The sequence below is a fragment of the Pieris brassicae genome, chromosome 6 (assembly GCF_905147105.1).
Source record: "Pieris brassicae chromosome 6, ilPieBrab1.1, whole genome shotgun sequence".
Lineage (NCBI taxonomy): Eukaryota > Metazoa > Arthropoda > Insecta > Lepidoptera > Pieridae > Pieris > Pieris brassicae.
Genome location: NC_059670.1, coordinates 12947327 through 12961187, shown reverse-complemented (window position 1 = coordinate 12961187; position 13861 = coordinate 12947327). Strand labels below are relative to the sequence as shown.

The 13861-nt window shown below is 33.8% G+C and overlaps 1 protein-coding gene across 3 annotated transcripts in view; it reads right to left on the bottom strand.

Annotated features, from left to right (window-relative positions):
• Positions 1–738: 738 nt before the first annotated feature.
• The window catches only part of LOC123710647 (protein MTSS 2), a 141518-nt gene continuing 128395 nt past the window's right edge, over positions 739–13861 (bottom strand). For 2 of the 3 annotated variants that reach the window (XM_045662679.1, XM_045662680.1), the window contains 10 exons: positions 12445–12559; positions 11566–11751; positions 10543–10652; positions 9236–9326; positions 8362–8649; positions 6762–6884; positions 5305–5394; positions 4377–4487; positions 3798–3922; positions 739–3479 (listed from right to left, as the gene is read on the bottom strand). In XM_045662679.1, the coding sequence (XP_045518635.1) occupies positions 3372–3479; positions 3798–3922; positions 4377–4487; positions 5305–5394; positions 6762–6884; positions 8362–8649; positions 9236–9326; positions 10543–10652; positions 11566–11751; positions 12445–12559 (1347 nt within the window). In that variant the 3' untranslated portion in view covers positions 739–3371. The remainder of the gene's footprint in view (positions 3480–3797; positions 3923–4376; positions 4488–5304; positions 5395–6761; positions 6885–8361; positions 8650–9235; positions 9327–10542; positions 10653–11565; positions 11752–12444; positions 12560–13861) is intronic. The other variant, XM_045662681.1, reaches the window with a different exon arrangement.

Here is a 13861-nt window from a genome sequence, read left to right as displayed (position 1 = left end):
TTTCATTTACAGTCAACCAGCTACCACTGGTTCTGTGACTAAATAATATTAAATTGTTCATATAAGACATGAAAATATCTATGAATAAACATATATAACCTATAAAATTAAAGTATTAAGCGCACGGTGTCATTGACCGAAATATCCCCGACCAAAGGACCTTTCCGCCTTATAATAGAACTTAACCAGTATCGCTACAACCTTTTTAGATCTGAGCCTCAGATTTTCGTACCTGTTGCATAATAATTTGTAATCTAATAGGCGAGCTGGCACACGCCATCGACTTTTTGGTTCTAAGGCAAGCCACACGATGTTTTCCTCACCGTCCGAGCGAATGTTAAATTCAAAATCATTTATTCATATAGATAACACAATGTTTACGTATGACCGTCAAAAAATAAATAAATATGAAATGCTTCTAATTTTACATTCACTGCCAGTTGTCAAATCAAGGGCGTAGAACGAAAAAGACCTGGCCATAAACTTTCCTCGATTCTTTTTAATTGCCAATGTGTGTGCATAAGCAAATAGTCTATTGAGAACGAACTCCAAAACAGTGTGGCACGCTGAAGCAACTACGTCAACACTGCTAAGTATAATAGATTTATTCAAGCAAAAACAAGAACTGTTACTTCAAATCAAAGAACTCGTGTGTTTGATAGGCCATTGATCGCGAATGTCACAAATGAACGCGGCTAAAACCGAAGTGTAATGGTAAGGATAATAAAATAAAAAACATTTAGGGACATTATTTATTTCAATCTGTCAGTTACATGCGCAATCAATCTAATCTAACCTGTCCTAAACCTACCAAAGCATTCACCGTAGATTTACAAAGATATGTTATAAATACACTTACACGGGTACATATAAACATGCGTTAGGCAACGACTTCACTTGGGGGCTCTAATTCTATAGAATATAAGTTAACTTAATCGTGATTCATACAAAATATTTAAACAGATTCAGAGACAAATTCAAATATTAATGCTTTCATCTGTCAGTATCGTTTGACAATTGAAAGTGTGGATTTGTTAGGATGATGTTCAAAGACAAGTATTGCAGAGCGATGAAAATGGGTTTAGGTGGTATCAAACCACTCTATATTATATCTGACAATATAACTGAGATACAATTTAAACAAAAGAAAGTTTGAATTAAAAAAATAATAATTAAGGCTTTGACTTGTCTCTGAGCCTTGTCTTAATAAAATATGATATAATGTATTTCGGCCGATCATCTAATGTTAAGTGATATAACACTGCCCGACACTCACATTGTCAGAAGACTCGCAAGGGCGTTGCCGGCCTTTAATTGGTACGAACTTTTCTTGTTAACCCTACAGCCGGTTCTACAAAGAAAGTAAGTATGACTCAAAACTTCAGAATTTCTGAGAACTATGAAAAGTAATTGAAGTTTCAAATATATATATGAACTTCAAAGCATGCCAGTTACTGCAATATGAGTTAAATTTTACCAAGTCTCCAATGAAGCCACAGCTGTAAAGGAACGTTGTCTATTACTAAACTATTCGCGTAAAAAAATAATAAATAAATTAGCGTTCTATAATTGTTTTATCTAATATTTATTTTTTAGTTAAATTGGAAATAAAGATCTTTGCTTAGGACACAACATCGATCGACTACCCTCTTATTCATAAAAAATAAATAGTATTGAACTAATTAAAATAATTTGTTTCATTCTATCCAATTGTGATTATACTGTGATGAAAAAACAATACATTCGTTATAGTAATTAAATTAGGTTTTTTTTTTATGAAAAAGAGGGTATATGGAAATTAATTGATAAGTCGTTTAAATCCATCAATTTGTATTGAGAATTCACATATATTAACAGAAGTAAATATTTGGGATAAACGTTTCGTACGGACACGATGTGTTCTAAATAAATTTGATATGAGCATTCTACATATAAAATTATTTTGACACAATTTGTATAATAATTGTACAATTTAGACGAAATTTAGTATCAATTCGAAATAACATCATACAAAGATTACAATAATGGACAGTTTTATTAGTCTAACGTTGAAATTCATGGCTATGCACGCCTGGTACATAATTCAAACCCATATCAAAAATCTGGTTTGACATGACTTAAGCCCGTACTCCAATTGGTCATATCCCAAGTCATTTTGAGTATTGTCAAATGTATGACAGCTCTTGAATCTTGAGTCTGGACGTTATACGGGCCTAAGATCAGATTTTAACGGGCAAATTTTATGGACAGTAGAAACTTTTTAGAAATTTGAAAATTTTTCAAAACACCGACAATATTTTTACAAAAGCTATACAATTGTTTTGATACCCGCATTCTTAGCACAAAAACGTATATCGTATAGTAAAAGTAATCGTAGTATTCGAATTTAGTGTTTAGTGAAATTTGTAATTTGAAATTAGAACACGTAAACGCAAGTATACACGTCAACACGCTTCCAGAGTTCGAACTGTTCGTGTGTATGTATGATTGAAATGAATGGAATGAACATCTATATCCAAAATACGAATAGTAATTGCGACGACTTTTAGGCTTTCTTTTCATGAAAAGACTACGAAACGTTAGTAAAATATTGAGACCTTTAGCAATCGGCAAAGCTATTTTTGTCTTAAGAATGCTGGTGTTAAAGCATGCGATAGTGTATGTTATATTAAAGGACGCTCTATAGATATGATATAGACACAGATATGTAAATAGACGTTTCAATATACAAGAATGTAAAAGTTATTAATACATATTGTCAACGTGAGATTGTTTGTGATTTTTTTCGTGTCATTCAAGTTTTAATAAATGTCAAACTTGAATTAATTATATTGTCAATCATTACTCGAGTACATTCAACATCGTATAAATTTGAATTCAATATTTCGTCATTAAATTTTAACCAATTAATAAATCATATACGAAATAATGGTTAAACTGTTATTTTCAGTTTACAAAGTTCAAAACACCAATTCCATTAACTTAGTTTAATTATATTAACATAATGCTATCTCCTTCTTTATTATTCAATTAGAAAGAGACAGCCGATCGTAATCACATTTAGACATAATAAATACAAGTTTGGCGTATGTGATACAATATACAATTAGCTCGCTCGAGGTGTTCGTAAAAATCGATCTGTCAAACCATTGACAGTTGACAGGTGTCAACTCTATGTTTCTGTTCGTCTTTGGATTCACTAAATCGATTATATTGTCTACTGAATTCCAGGAATAAATTACGAATTGTTACATCAACGCATCGTTTTTAAAGGTTGGATTGTTGAATTAAATTAAAAACTTTGTTCTACAAAATAAAAACTTTGCTTTGCTGAGAATAAAATCTGTAAATAGTGATGTGATATATCGATATTAACGTATCTTAGGCGCTGAGCGATCGTTGCAAAGTTTGTTCCTGCGTAGTGTTGCACCGCGCTTTATTTGCTCCATCAGTGACGTGTGACAGACGCGCGGGTCCGGCTGAAAACAAGTGAAATACTTATTCATCAGAACTGCGTATTTAAGGACTTTACCATCTATACAGGATTATTGTTAATTCGACGTATTCCTGTTAAGAGGCTATTTGCGATTATTTTAATATGCAAACGTTTTTAAGTTCATCAAAAATTTATAAAAAAAACAATATCAATGTAAATCTTAGTTTTCGTCTGATTTGTACAATCAATTAAGTTAAGTTGATTATAAATATAAAATCAATTACTATCATTAGTTTTTGAGATTTTGTCTAAATCACAGCTAGGAAGTAAAAAATTTAAAAAATTAGATTTGAAAGCATACCTGCGCGTGCGTGTTGATGAGATCCCTGACGGTGCTGGCTCTGGTTGTGGATAACTGGCGTCGTTGATTTTGTATCGTGGCTGACAACTTGTCTAGGAACGCCGGCTGTATCACTGCCGGGACCGCTTTAAAAAAGGTATTGTACAGTGGCTGACGATAAATATTTGAATAATATATGATTGTCAATCAAAAACTACAACAAGACATTTGTGATACAAACGAAAATTAAAATATATCTATTAAAAAAAATGGCGCTAAAACCTTTTTAGGTCTGGGCCTCAGATTTCTGCATCTATTTCATGATCATTTCATAATGGAATAGGCAAGTAGGTGATCAGCCTTCTGTGCCTGATGCACGCCGCCGACTTTTTGGGTCTAAGGCAAGCCGGTTTCCTCACGATGTTTTCCTCCATTCGAGCTAATGTTAAGTGCGCATATAGAAAGACAGTCCATTGGTGCACAGCCGGGGATCGAACCTACGACCCCAGGAATGAGAGTCGCACGCTGAAGCAACTAGGCCAACACTGCTCCTAATGTTTTCCATTGACTGAATTAATTATGTACCCTATTCAAACTTACCTTTTGGTTTATGTCCGTCCGCCTGTGTGATTGTGGAAATCGCCCTTCGTCCCGTTCGAGGGGACAGCTGCGGTCCCAGCTTGGCGCTTAGACTCGCGATTAAACCGCTTGCTATAAAATTAATTAATGTTGAACCACGAGTCATGTAACCTAACATTGGTTAGTTTATTATTTTAGTTAATTGTAATCAACAATTATCGCTCACTTGAAGCCAAAAGCCCTTTAGTTTTTCCCACACTCATAAATTGTATTTTAACATTCTCGTTTCCGATAATGTGAAATAGGTCGACTACCATAAGTGTCATTATTGCTTAGCTTTTGGGCTCATCCAAAACACAAACGCCACTTTGAATAAAAAGGAATGGTTGCCAAAAGTCGGTTAACGGACGATAGTTTAACGGCACAACGTCAAAACAAAACATTGATGAAATGATTGCTTAGTTTTATGAATAAAATTGATCCAATCGAGACTAAGAGATAGATATTTTATTGTACGCTTGCGCTGCCAATGAGCGTAACCGGACAATGAGTCATGCTTATTCGCGCATGCATTCATAAATTTACTAGACGTTGTCACGTCAAAAAGATAAGTGTATCGAAGGGTTCTTAAATCTAAATAACCCAAATAAGTCAAGTTAGTTTTTTGTTAGTCTAGCGTCGCCATCCCACTACCCCTAATTTTAAGTTAGTTATAAGTCCATGTTTGAAACGATTAAAGCCGTTGTTGTTGTTGTTGACGAGTTGACACCCAGCTTCAAACAAAGCGTTTTATTTGACATATATGTAAACATATATACAACAACGGCCACCGAACTTAACTCAAGTTAAATGTTATTACCATACAAGAAATGGTTACAAAACCGTACTAACAAAAGGCTATATTTTCTATATAATTGTTAACAAAATCTAAAGTTACGTAAGCACTTACTAGCGGCGTGTCTGTCTGCGCTGTGTGAGCGAGTAGAGCCGGGCTGCGCGTAAATACCGCCATAACGGGGTTCTTGCTTCAACTTGAAACCTGCAACAATTTCTGATTTCTGCAATTCAATCTTATATAATGAAATTTAGGAATAAATCTTGGGCATACCCACTTCAATGAAATGTATATAAGTATAACAAGAGACAATAGACATCTTTGGTTGATAAGTTGTTATCATACGAAATCACAACATACCTAACTTTTCGATATATATATCGAGTATTAGATTCTTATTTGTTTTTTTACGACTGAGTCGCAAACTAGCTGTTGTGGTCTCTGGCAGAATGACCAGCGCTGTGGAACAAATCTGCTCCTCAACACAATGCTGAGCCACAACCGCAGCACACACGCATTACACAATTAAACCTTTTTCTTTAAAAAAAATGTTATCTCTCTATTATTATTCTTTTTTAAATTATTTTTTTGATCATTGTTATTTTATGTTTCTGTTCGTGTGTGTTTTGTTAGTGATAAATGATATGTCTAAAAAAATTACACAAATATCAGAGAAAACGAATAAAAAGAAAAAATCTGCCAGCATCAAAGGTACACTGCCACAGGGACGAAACTTTTTAAATTTATTTTAGTTTTCTATTTCTCAATTGTTTATTATTATTATTATTACCATGTAGATTAAGAATTTTGTTACGAAGACGGATCGATTGGAATGTGTCTGGATTTTTCCACTACTTAGAGAACTTTTCAAGGGATAATTACATATAAAAAAATTGTAATTTGCATAATGTTACCCTAGTTTTCAGGAAGCTGTAGCATTTTTTCAGACAGTTTCAGAACATGTAGTCAAGTTGTGCAGTTTTCAGGAGTTTTCACGATTAGATATACTTAGATGAAGGAATATTCTAGACGGAATTTTCTAGGTGTGGGTCAAGGACGGCAGAAATGTATTTGTAATGTAAATGAAATTGTAGAATTGAGCAATCGCTACTCAGTAGCAATCCCGTCTAGTGAGTTCTCAAATATTCTTTAAGATTATTCCCAGGGATATATAAGCGGGCCGAAACACGACCAGTTAGTTTTTGTGTGTAATAAGTGCATTTTTGCGATTAATTTGTGTTCATAAATTGCTCATTGATTTATCAAAAAATAAACCCTTGAAGAAATCTACGACATTTTCTAGAGCGTAACGTAACAATATTGTAAATATTCAATATTTTTGTGTTGGAAATAAGTAAATATATTTATGCGAATATAAATATAATATGTGTTTATGCGAATCACTCGAGTGAGTAAACAATTTCCAAATAAATAAATATAAATGAAAGTCAAATGCATACCATATATACCAGCACCACCACAAACCAATTCGACTTAGTGTCCTTCAAGAAAACACTACAAATTCTTGAAAGGCCGGCAACACACTTGCGAGGTTTATCGATTTTATATACCTGTCTGACCATAATGAGAGTCGTTATGAACCCTGGGCCCAAAGCTGGTGAAGGAGTTCTCTCCGACGCTGGGCGTAGACGGAGTTGAGGCTTGAGATTCTTTGATTTCACCATACATATTGCCTGGAATATATACATTCAATTGTACTAGATCTACAATAGAAAGGGATGTACGCAGATTTTAAGAGACTTTTTGAAAAATTTGAGTTTCCGGGATATATCTATTTATTTCGTAATACCACAGCTAACAAAAATTAATTAAAAACAAACAACTGGACTAAAAATATAGCCAAAGATGGAATAAATAATATTTACATAAATGTTTAAACATTTAGAGAATGAAAAAAAAATCAATAAAGTTAACTAAGTAATACATAATTTGCCTGTGTTGTATAATGGTGTAAAAGTATGTACGTAAAGGTGCGTATGATGCGCTCATGATGCTTTGGTGCTTTTGCACTATGGGTTATGTTATTTATTTCGTAATACTACAGCTAACAATTTTTTTAATAAAATAACAATTAAACAAACAGTATACGCTAGTTAACGTACAGTATACGTAAATAAACGTACGAATATTCAAACGCTTAGCAATTTCAACTTAAACAGTGAAATCGGGGATTGGATATGGCTATTAATTATTACATTGTGAAACGTGTACTAATTTTATTGAATATGTAATAAAATAAGTATTGTAAATTTATTTTATTATTGCAAATTAAATTGTTTTAATAAAATTTGATTTTAATTATTTTTAAATTAAAATTGTAATTATTTCTATATTTTGCTACTTAGCACATGATTAACTGTGACTGGATCTTTTCAATGACAGTATAAATAAACAAGTATGTTTAATTAAATTTATTTATTTATTTGAAAAGGCACACTAACGAAAGCTCTCAAAATAATAGTACATAAACGTATTAATTTTTGTAGGAATTTTCGAAAATGCATTTCCTTTTCAAGCATAGACAATGTGTGGGTAATAGGTGTACTTGAATTCATGTATGCGGTGATGTTAATTATTTCGACTATGTATTTGCGAGAATGTAAGTGCGTGCTCCTATTTCACCATGCCTCCTGCTGATGTCATGTGGAACATGGTGTGATGGTTGCAGCTCTTTACAAACGTTGTGTAATACACAAAAAAACTTGGCGATTAGAAAGAGTGGCGGAGAGTTTATTGCCAGATTTGTCTTCCGTTCTACGCAGTTGACTTGAGAACTGGCAGTTAATGTAAAATTAGAAGCATTTCATTTTTTTTTGACGTTCATAAGTGTTACACAAAACATTACCTATATGAATAAATGATTTGTGACTTTGACTTTGTAAAAAAGTAAATAATTACTGTTAACGTAACGGTAATAACGTAACACGGAATAACGGCCCCTTTACAATTGTCACTATTGGTCACGGATGTACCTTTTATTTTATATTAACCCCTCCAGAAACGCGTCTCAAAAACTACTAAACCGATAAAAAAAAATCATCTCGAAATGTTAAGTTTCCAAAAAAACAAAATTTTGCACACATTATCAAATATCGACAATAACTGTACAGGTTAGAAGCCGATATAAAAAAAAATTAACTTAGAACTCACCCGTATGTCCATCTCTAAATAGGTCCGAATGCGAGCTGTTCAAGCTGTTCTTCCTGGCGTATACAGAATTCTCGAACTCCACAATTCTGTGCCCTGTCTGCCCGTAAATGGGGTTCAAATTCCCACTGAAATTGTTCTTCGCTTGATGGAACGTGCTCAATTGGTTATCGTAATTTTGATTTTGGACATTTTGATTAATTGTACGTCGTAAGAGGCCAGGTGAGGCCGGCATGTGTTTTAAGTCCGTCAACTGTTTCACCGTTTCTGCTACATTTATGCCTGCGTGTGCTGAAAAAAAATTATGACGAATTATTTCTGTCAAAGTCTAAAGTGTAACGGATATAATAATTTTGATTAATAAAATATGTTATTGGAATTTTTCTAGACTAATTAACGAATATTTTAACAAGAATTTTCATGGGATTTATAATTTTTTATGAGCAGTGTTGGCCTAGTGGCTTCAGCGTGCGACTCTCATCCCCGAACCTACAAGGTTCGATCCCCGGTTGTGCAGAAATGGACTTTCTTTCTATGTGCTCGAACGGTGAAGGAAAACATCGTGAGGAAACCGGCTTGCCTTGGACTCAAAAAGTCTACGGCGTGTGTCAGGCACAGAAGGCTGATCACCGACTTGCCTATTCAATTAACAAATGATCATGAAACAGATACAGAAATCTGAGGCCCGAACCTAAAAAGGATGTAGCGTCACATTTTTTTGTGTGTGTTTTTTTAAATATTTGAGTTTTATAACTTACAAACTAAAAATGTTTATTTGAAGCCTCATGACTTAATATTTTCTGATTCAATAATCATAACAAAAATATTGTATATAATGATAATAAACACCATACAAAGAATTAGACTAGAATATTACCAGCATTTGCGTCATGATCAGGCTGCAAGAGGAAAGCCGGAGGTGGAGGCAAGTTATCGGCGTCGTTAGAGTTCACTTGATTCTGAACGTTCTGTAAGTTAATGTTACCATGATTAATGAAAATAATATATAACTAGAACATCATTCATTCAAACGTTCAATGGCGGTTGTTGTAGATATATTCAGATATATGTTAAATGAAACGCTTTGCTTGAAGATGGGTGTCAACTGGCTTTGATTTTTTAAAACATGAGCTTATAACATAAAGTTAAGGGTAGTGGGGGGGGGGCTAACAAAACCTAACTAGACTTATCTAAGGCTTCACAAATCTAAATGACACGTATGTTATTGGATATTGTAAACAAATACTTCATTTATGGGCCTAAGTATACGCTGCTAAAACATGATTCCTAGTAAAATATCAGAACTTATTCAAAACATATTTGACATTAAAGAAACGTTAATGTGTAAAGGTAAAAAAAACTACATAGTTAATGACTAATTAGAAGACAAAAACACGATGCAATAGTTCTAGTTATATTATTATAATTTGTTTTGTTATCTTTGAAGTGAACTATGTGTGTAATAGTGGTAAATCACAGAAAATATTTTTTATTTTTCTTACTACAAGGCCTCTTGGTAGTTTCGCGAATTTAGTAAACGTTACGTTGCGTAAAATTTAAACTGAATAAACGTATTTTGAATTTTATTTTAATCATCGGAAAAGAGAACTCTCTTTACAACTTTTAGTGTATATAAGATAAACATGTAACTTAACCAATGTTAGGTTACATAATTCCACGGAAAATATGAAACTGGCCTCGAGCGAGATGTAGCGCAAATGTATGCCTAGATAGGAGTGCACTCCCACAATTTTTGTACTAAGGTCGATTTACGTACTCAAGTGGGTTCAAAAACCACTAACCTGACACATTTTCCTACAAGGGTTTCCTAACGTCCAAAATTATTGGAAAAACTACAGTGGAGGTTGTTTTATTATTTAACAGACCCAAGAAACCATTACAGTCCTTCTGACTCTGATATTTTGTTATTGTTTGAAAACTAATGTGATAAAGAAAACACTTTTTTCCGGATTGAAGCTTTGTATTATTAAAACGTACAATTATTTGACATAATTTTAAATTTCTCCCGACTTTTCGCGTGCTTTACAGCGTGCGTGGTCACGGTGACTGAAGATTTTTTATTTAGTATATTTCTGATGACATTGACAAGGACCCAAAAATTATCAAGACATTTTAGCTTATTTCAATTTTAAATTCAATAATATTTAAACAGAACCGACTTGCCTGAATGTAAGGTCTCTGAGGTCTTGAGATGGATGAAGATCTTCTGACAGGCGGTGGCGGTTTGCCCACGGAACTTGATGAGCCACGGCGGGACCAAACCGTTGGAGCCGCTGGAATTTATAATATCAATTATTTATAAAAGGCCAAACAGTTTGAAAAAGATAAATGATTTCAGTACGTTATAGTCCCACTGAGTCAGTATCATTCCTACTTAGTATTGTCTTTTATTAACATAACTTTTACACATCGAAAGAAAACATTTTTTAACCAGATTGATGCTATGTATTATTACGCTGTAAAGTACGCGAAACGTCGGGAGAAATTTAAAATTACGTAAAGTAATTATAAGTTAATAATATACAGCTTCAATCCGGTAAATAATGTTTTTTTTTAATCATTCCTACTTGTATTGTCATTTTCATAACATTTTTTTATGTGTTACTGTCGTGCTTAGAGTCGTTAATTATATCGACGGCAGCAAAGAACAAAAAGGCATAGTTTGCGAAAACCGTTTTTTTGCAGAATTTTTGTTTTATCTTGTGATATTTTTTTAAAATGTTGTTTTGTCTCCAATTTTCCAATATTAAAAGACAATAACCTTTAAAAGTACAAAATAACATTTACCGACGTCCTTGTGTGCGTCAGTTCCTTTCGTGATGGGCGCCCGACGTTAAGAATATAATATTTACTTGCTTTATTCCTTTTACAAGAAGAACGCTCACAAATTTTAAATTTATAATAATAAGCAAAAATGATAATAAAAGAAACAAATTATTGTTAAGTTTTTCCAGAAAACGAAAACAAAGTGATATTTTTTAAATTGAAGATCTCTTAACTTCAATAGAAACTTTTTCACTTCAGTTTATCAATTCGTTAACTAACTAATCCGGTTTGAATGAAGAAGCTTAATAACGATTTATAAAGCTACAACTGTCTACCTCAAATAAAAATATAGCTTTTTTATACACACGGTACCTTACCGTCACCAGGCTTCCTTCGTTCGTCCTTCTGGCGATAACTTACCATTCATAGAAACGGGTCGTCGCTTAGGCACGGCCGGCTTCTTCCCTATAGTCGCAAATGTAGGCGTTTCGGTTGCTTCATCCAAGGACCTGACCGCTTCTTCCAGACTTCCCAGCGATATCGAGAAGCTCTCTCGAGCGGCCGCGACGCTGTCGTCGCGTCGCAATGTCACTATCTCCGACGCAACTGATGCGCAAAATAATACGTGCAAAGCAAAATTAGCATGCTATGGAAGCCAGAATAGCCTTTTAATTTATCATATAAAATGCAGCAATAAAATTTTTTTGGGTGGAAATAGCAGACGTTATCAATATGATTCATCAGTGTTGGCTTATAGTTCCAGCGTGCAACTCTCTTGCCGATGACAGAAATTTGATCTCCTGCTCTGCACCAGTGCACTTTCTATCTATGTGTGCTTTAACATATGCTCAAACGGTAAAAAAAACGGCTTGTCTTGTGAGTCAGACATAGGAGGCTGACCACCTACTTCTCTGAGGAGGAATCTGAGGCCCAGACCTAACAAGGTTGTAGCGCCACTTTTTTTATAAATTGTAAACTTAGCTTGCTTGCTTTACCCAACCTTTTATTATAAGAATTACAAATATTGAGCGATAAAAATACGCCAATATCAATACAAGATTACAAATAGATTCTGATAATCAAAATGTACAGTCACGTTTTTAATGAAAATAAAGGTCAACGCGAGAAATACTCCATATTTTTTTTAAATTCAAGGCTATTCCGTCTCAAAATTGCTAACATAATGAAACACTCAAAATTAAAAAAATATAAATGAACACTCAAACATTTAAAACTAAAACTGGGTCAACTACTTGTAAGATTTAGCTTAAAACATCAGGCTTAAAGTTGAAGGTATACCATCAGGGTGTGATGGCTGGTGATGAGCATGATCTTCCGCCGCGAATGCACCTTGACTTCCGTACCCACTTGACGATTCCAGAGATGACTCACTGGCACTGGATTCCGAACAAACCTGGAATTACATTTACACAATTATATAAGCTATATGTTTGACGCGTCTGTACGCCGATTTACAAAACGGAATCGAACCATGGAACTATTATGCATTAACGAAACCACAAAGGCTTCGTAAATATCTTAATAGTTTATGATTCATAGTTAAACATTTGAAATTGAATGCTGAATAATTAATTAACCTCTTAACTCTCTCTAACATTAATTAACTGACAATTATTATTTACAATAATAATTAATAAGTGATATTTTGTGTGACCAGATGCAATTATTTTAAGGTGTCCTGTATACAATAATTGTTTAACATGTTTAGTATACATTCATTAATATCACGAACAATACTCCATTCTCCATTGGATAGTTTCGATGTTATACGACGAATAACTTATTTTGATACTTTGAAAGTTATGGAATATATTATCAGACGTAACTATTATATCTTACTTAAGATAAATCCAGTAATTCAAGCTAGGTTTTTTTTAATATTTTTATGTAACAGGGGCAAACGGACAGGAGGCTCGCTTGATGTTAAAAGATACCGCCGCCCATAGACTCTGACATTACCAGATGGCTCGCAAATGCGTCGCCGGACCCTAAGTCATATTACTTATTACTCAATCTCTCTCAACGCACGAAACGCGAGTGAAATAAGGCGAAATTATTGCATCAGTTCACGACGGTTTAGAGAGACAGTGGAACTGCCCCGCCTGCCCATTTGGCTGAAGCCAGAAGGCAACAGCATGGCACTCCCACCAGACGTTGTGGGAGTGCAATTTCAGTGGGCGATGTGGTCGTCACGTCTTGACGCCGGAAAAAATAAAACATTGGTAGTTAAAGAGAACCAGCACGCCTTGGACCCAAAAGTCAGAATCCGACACAAACTACACTAATCACCTTCTAACCTATAAGGACAATCCATTAGAAAGAAGCTATTTAACAAGATGCATAAAAATAATTTTCTTATCTATTTTTACATTATCACTTATCATTTTAAATTGGCTTATTCGTTCTGCCGTAAAACGCCATGCACTCTATGTACGCAATTGTATTTACATAACTCCTCATAAGGTGCTTAGTTTTATATTGCTTATTAGCTCCCAAGCCGATAAGTTATAAATAAAAATCCAATATATTATGTTTGAAACTTGTCTGTTAGTTGTTTAGTCAACGAGTAAGTATTCTCCTAAAACCATTTTTTTACACAAATCAAAAACTAGAAACACGAATTTAATAAAGTTATTTTCTTTAATTTTATAAACACACAATTGAAACAGGTAAGAAGGTAGGCAAAACTTATTAT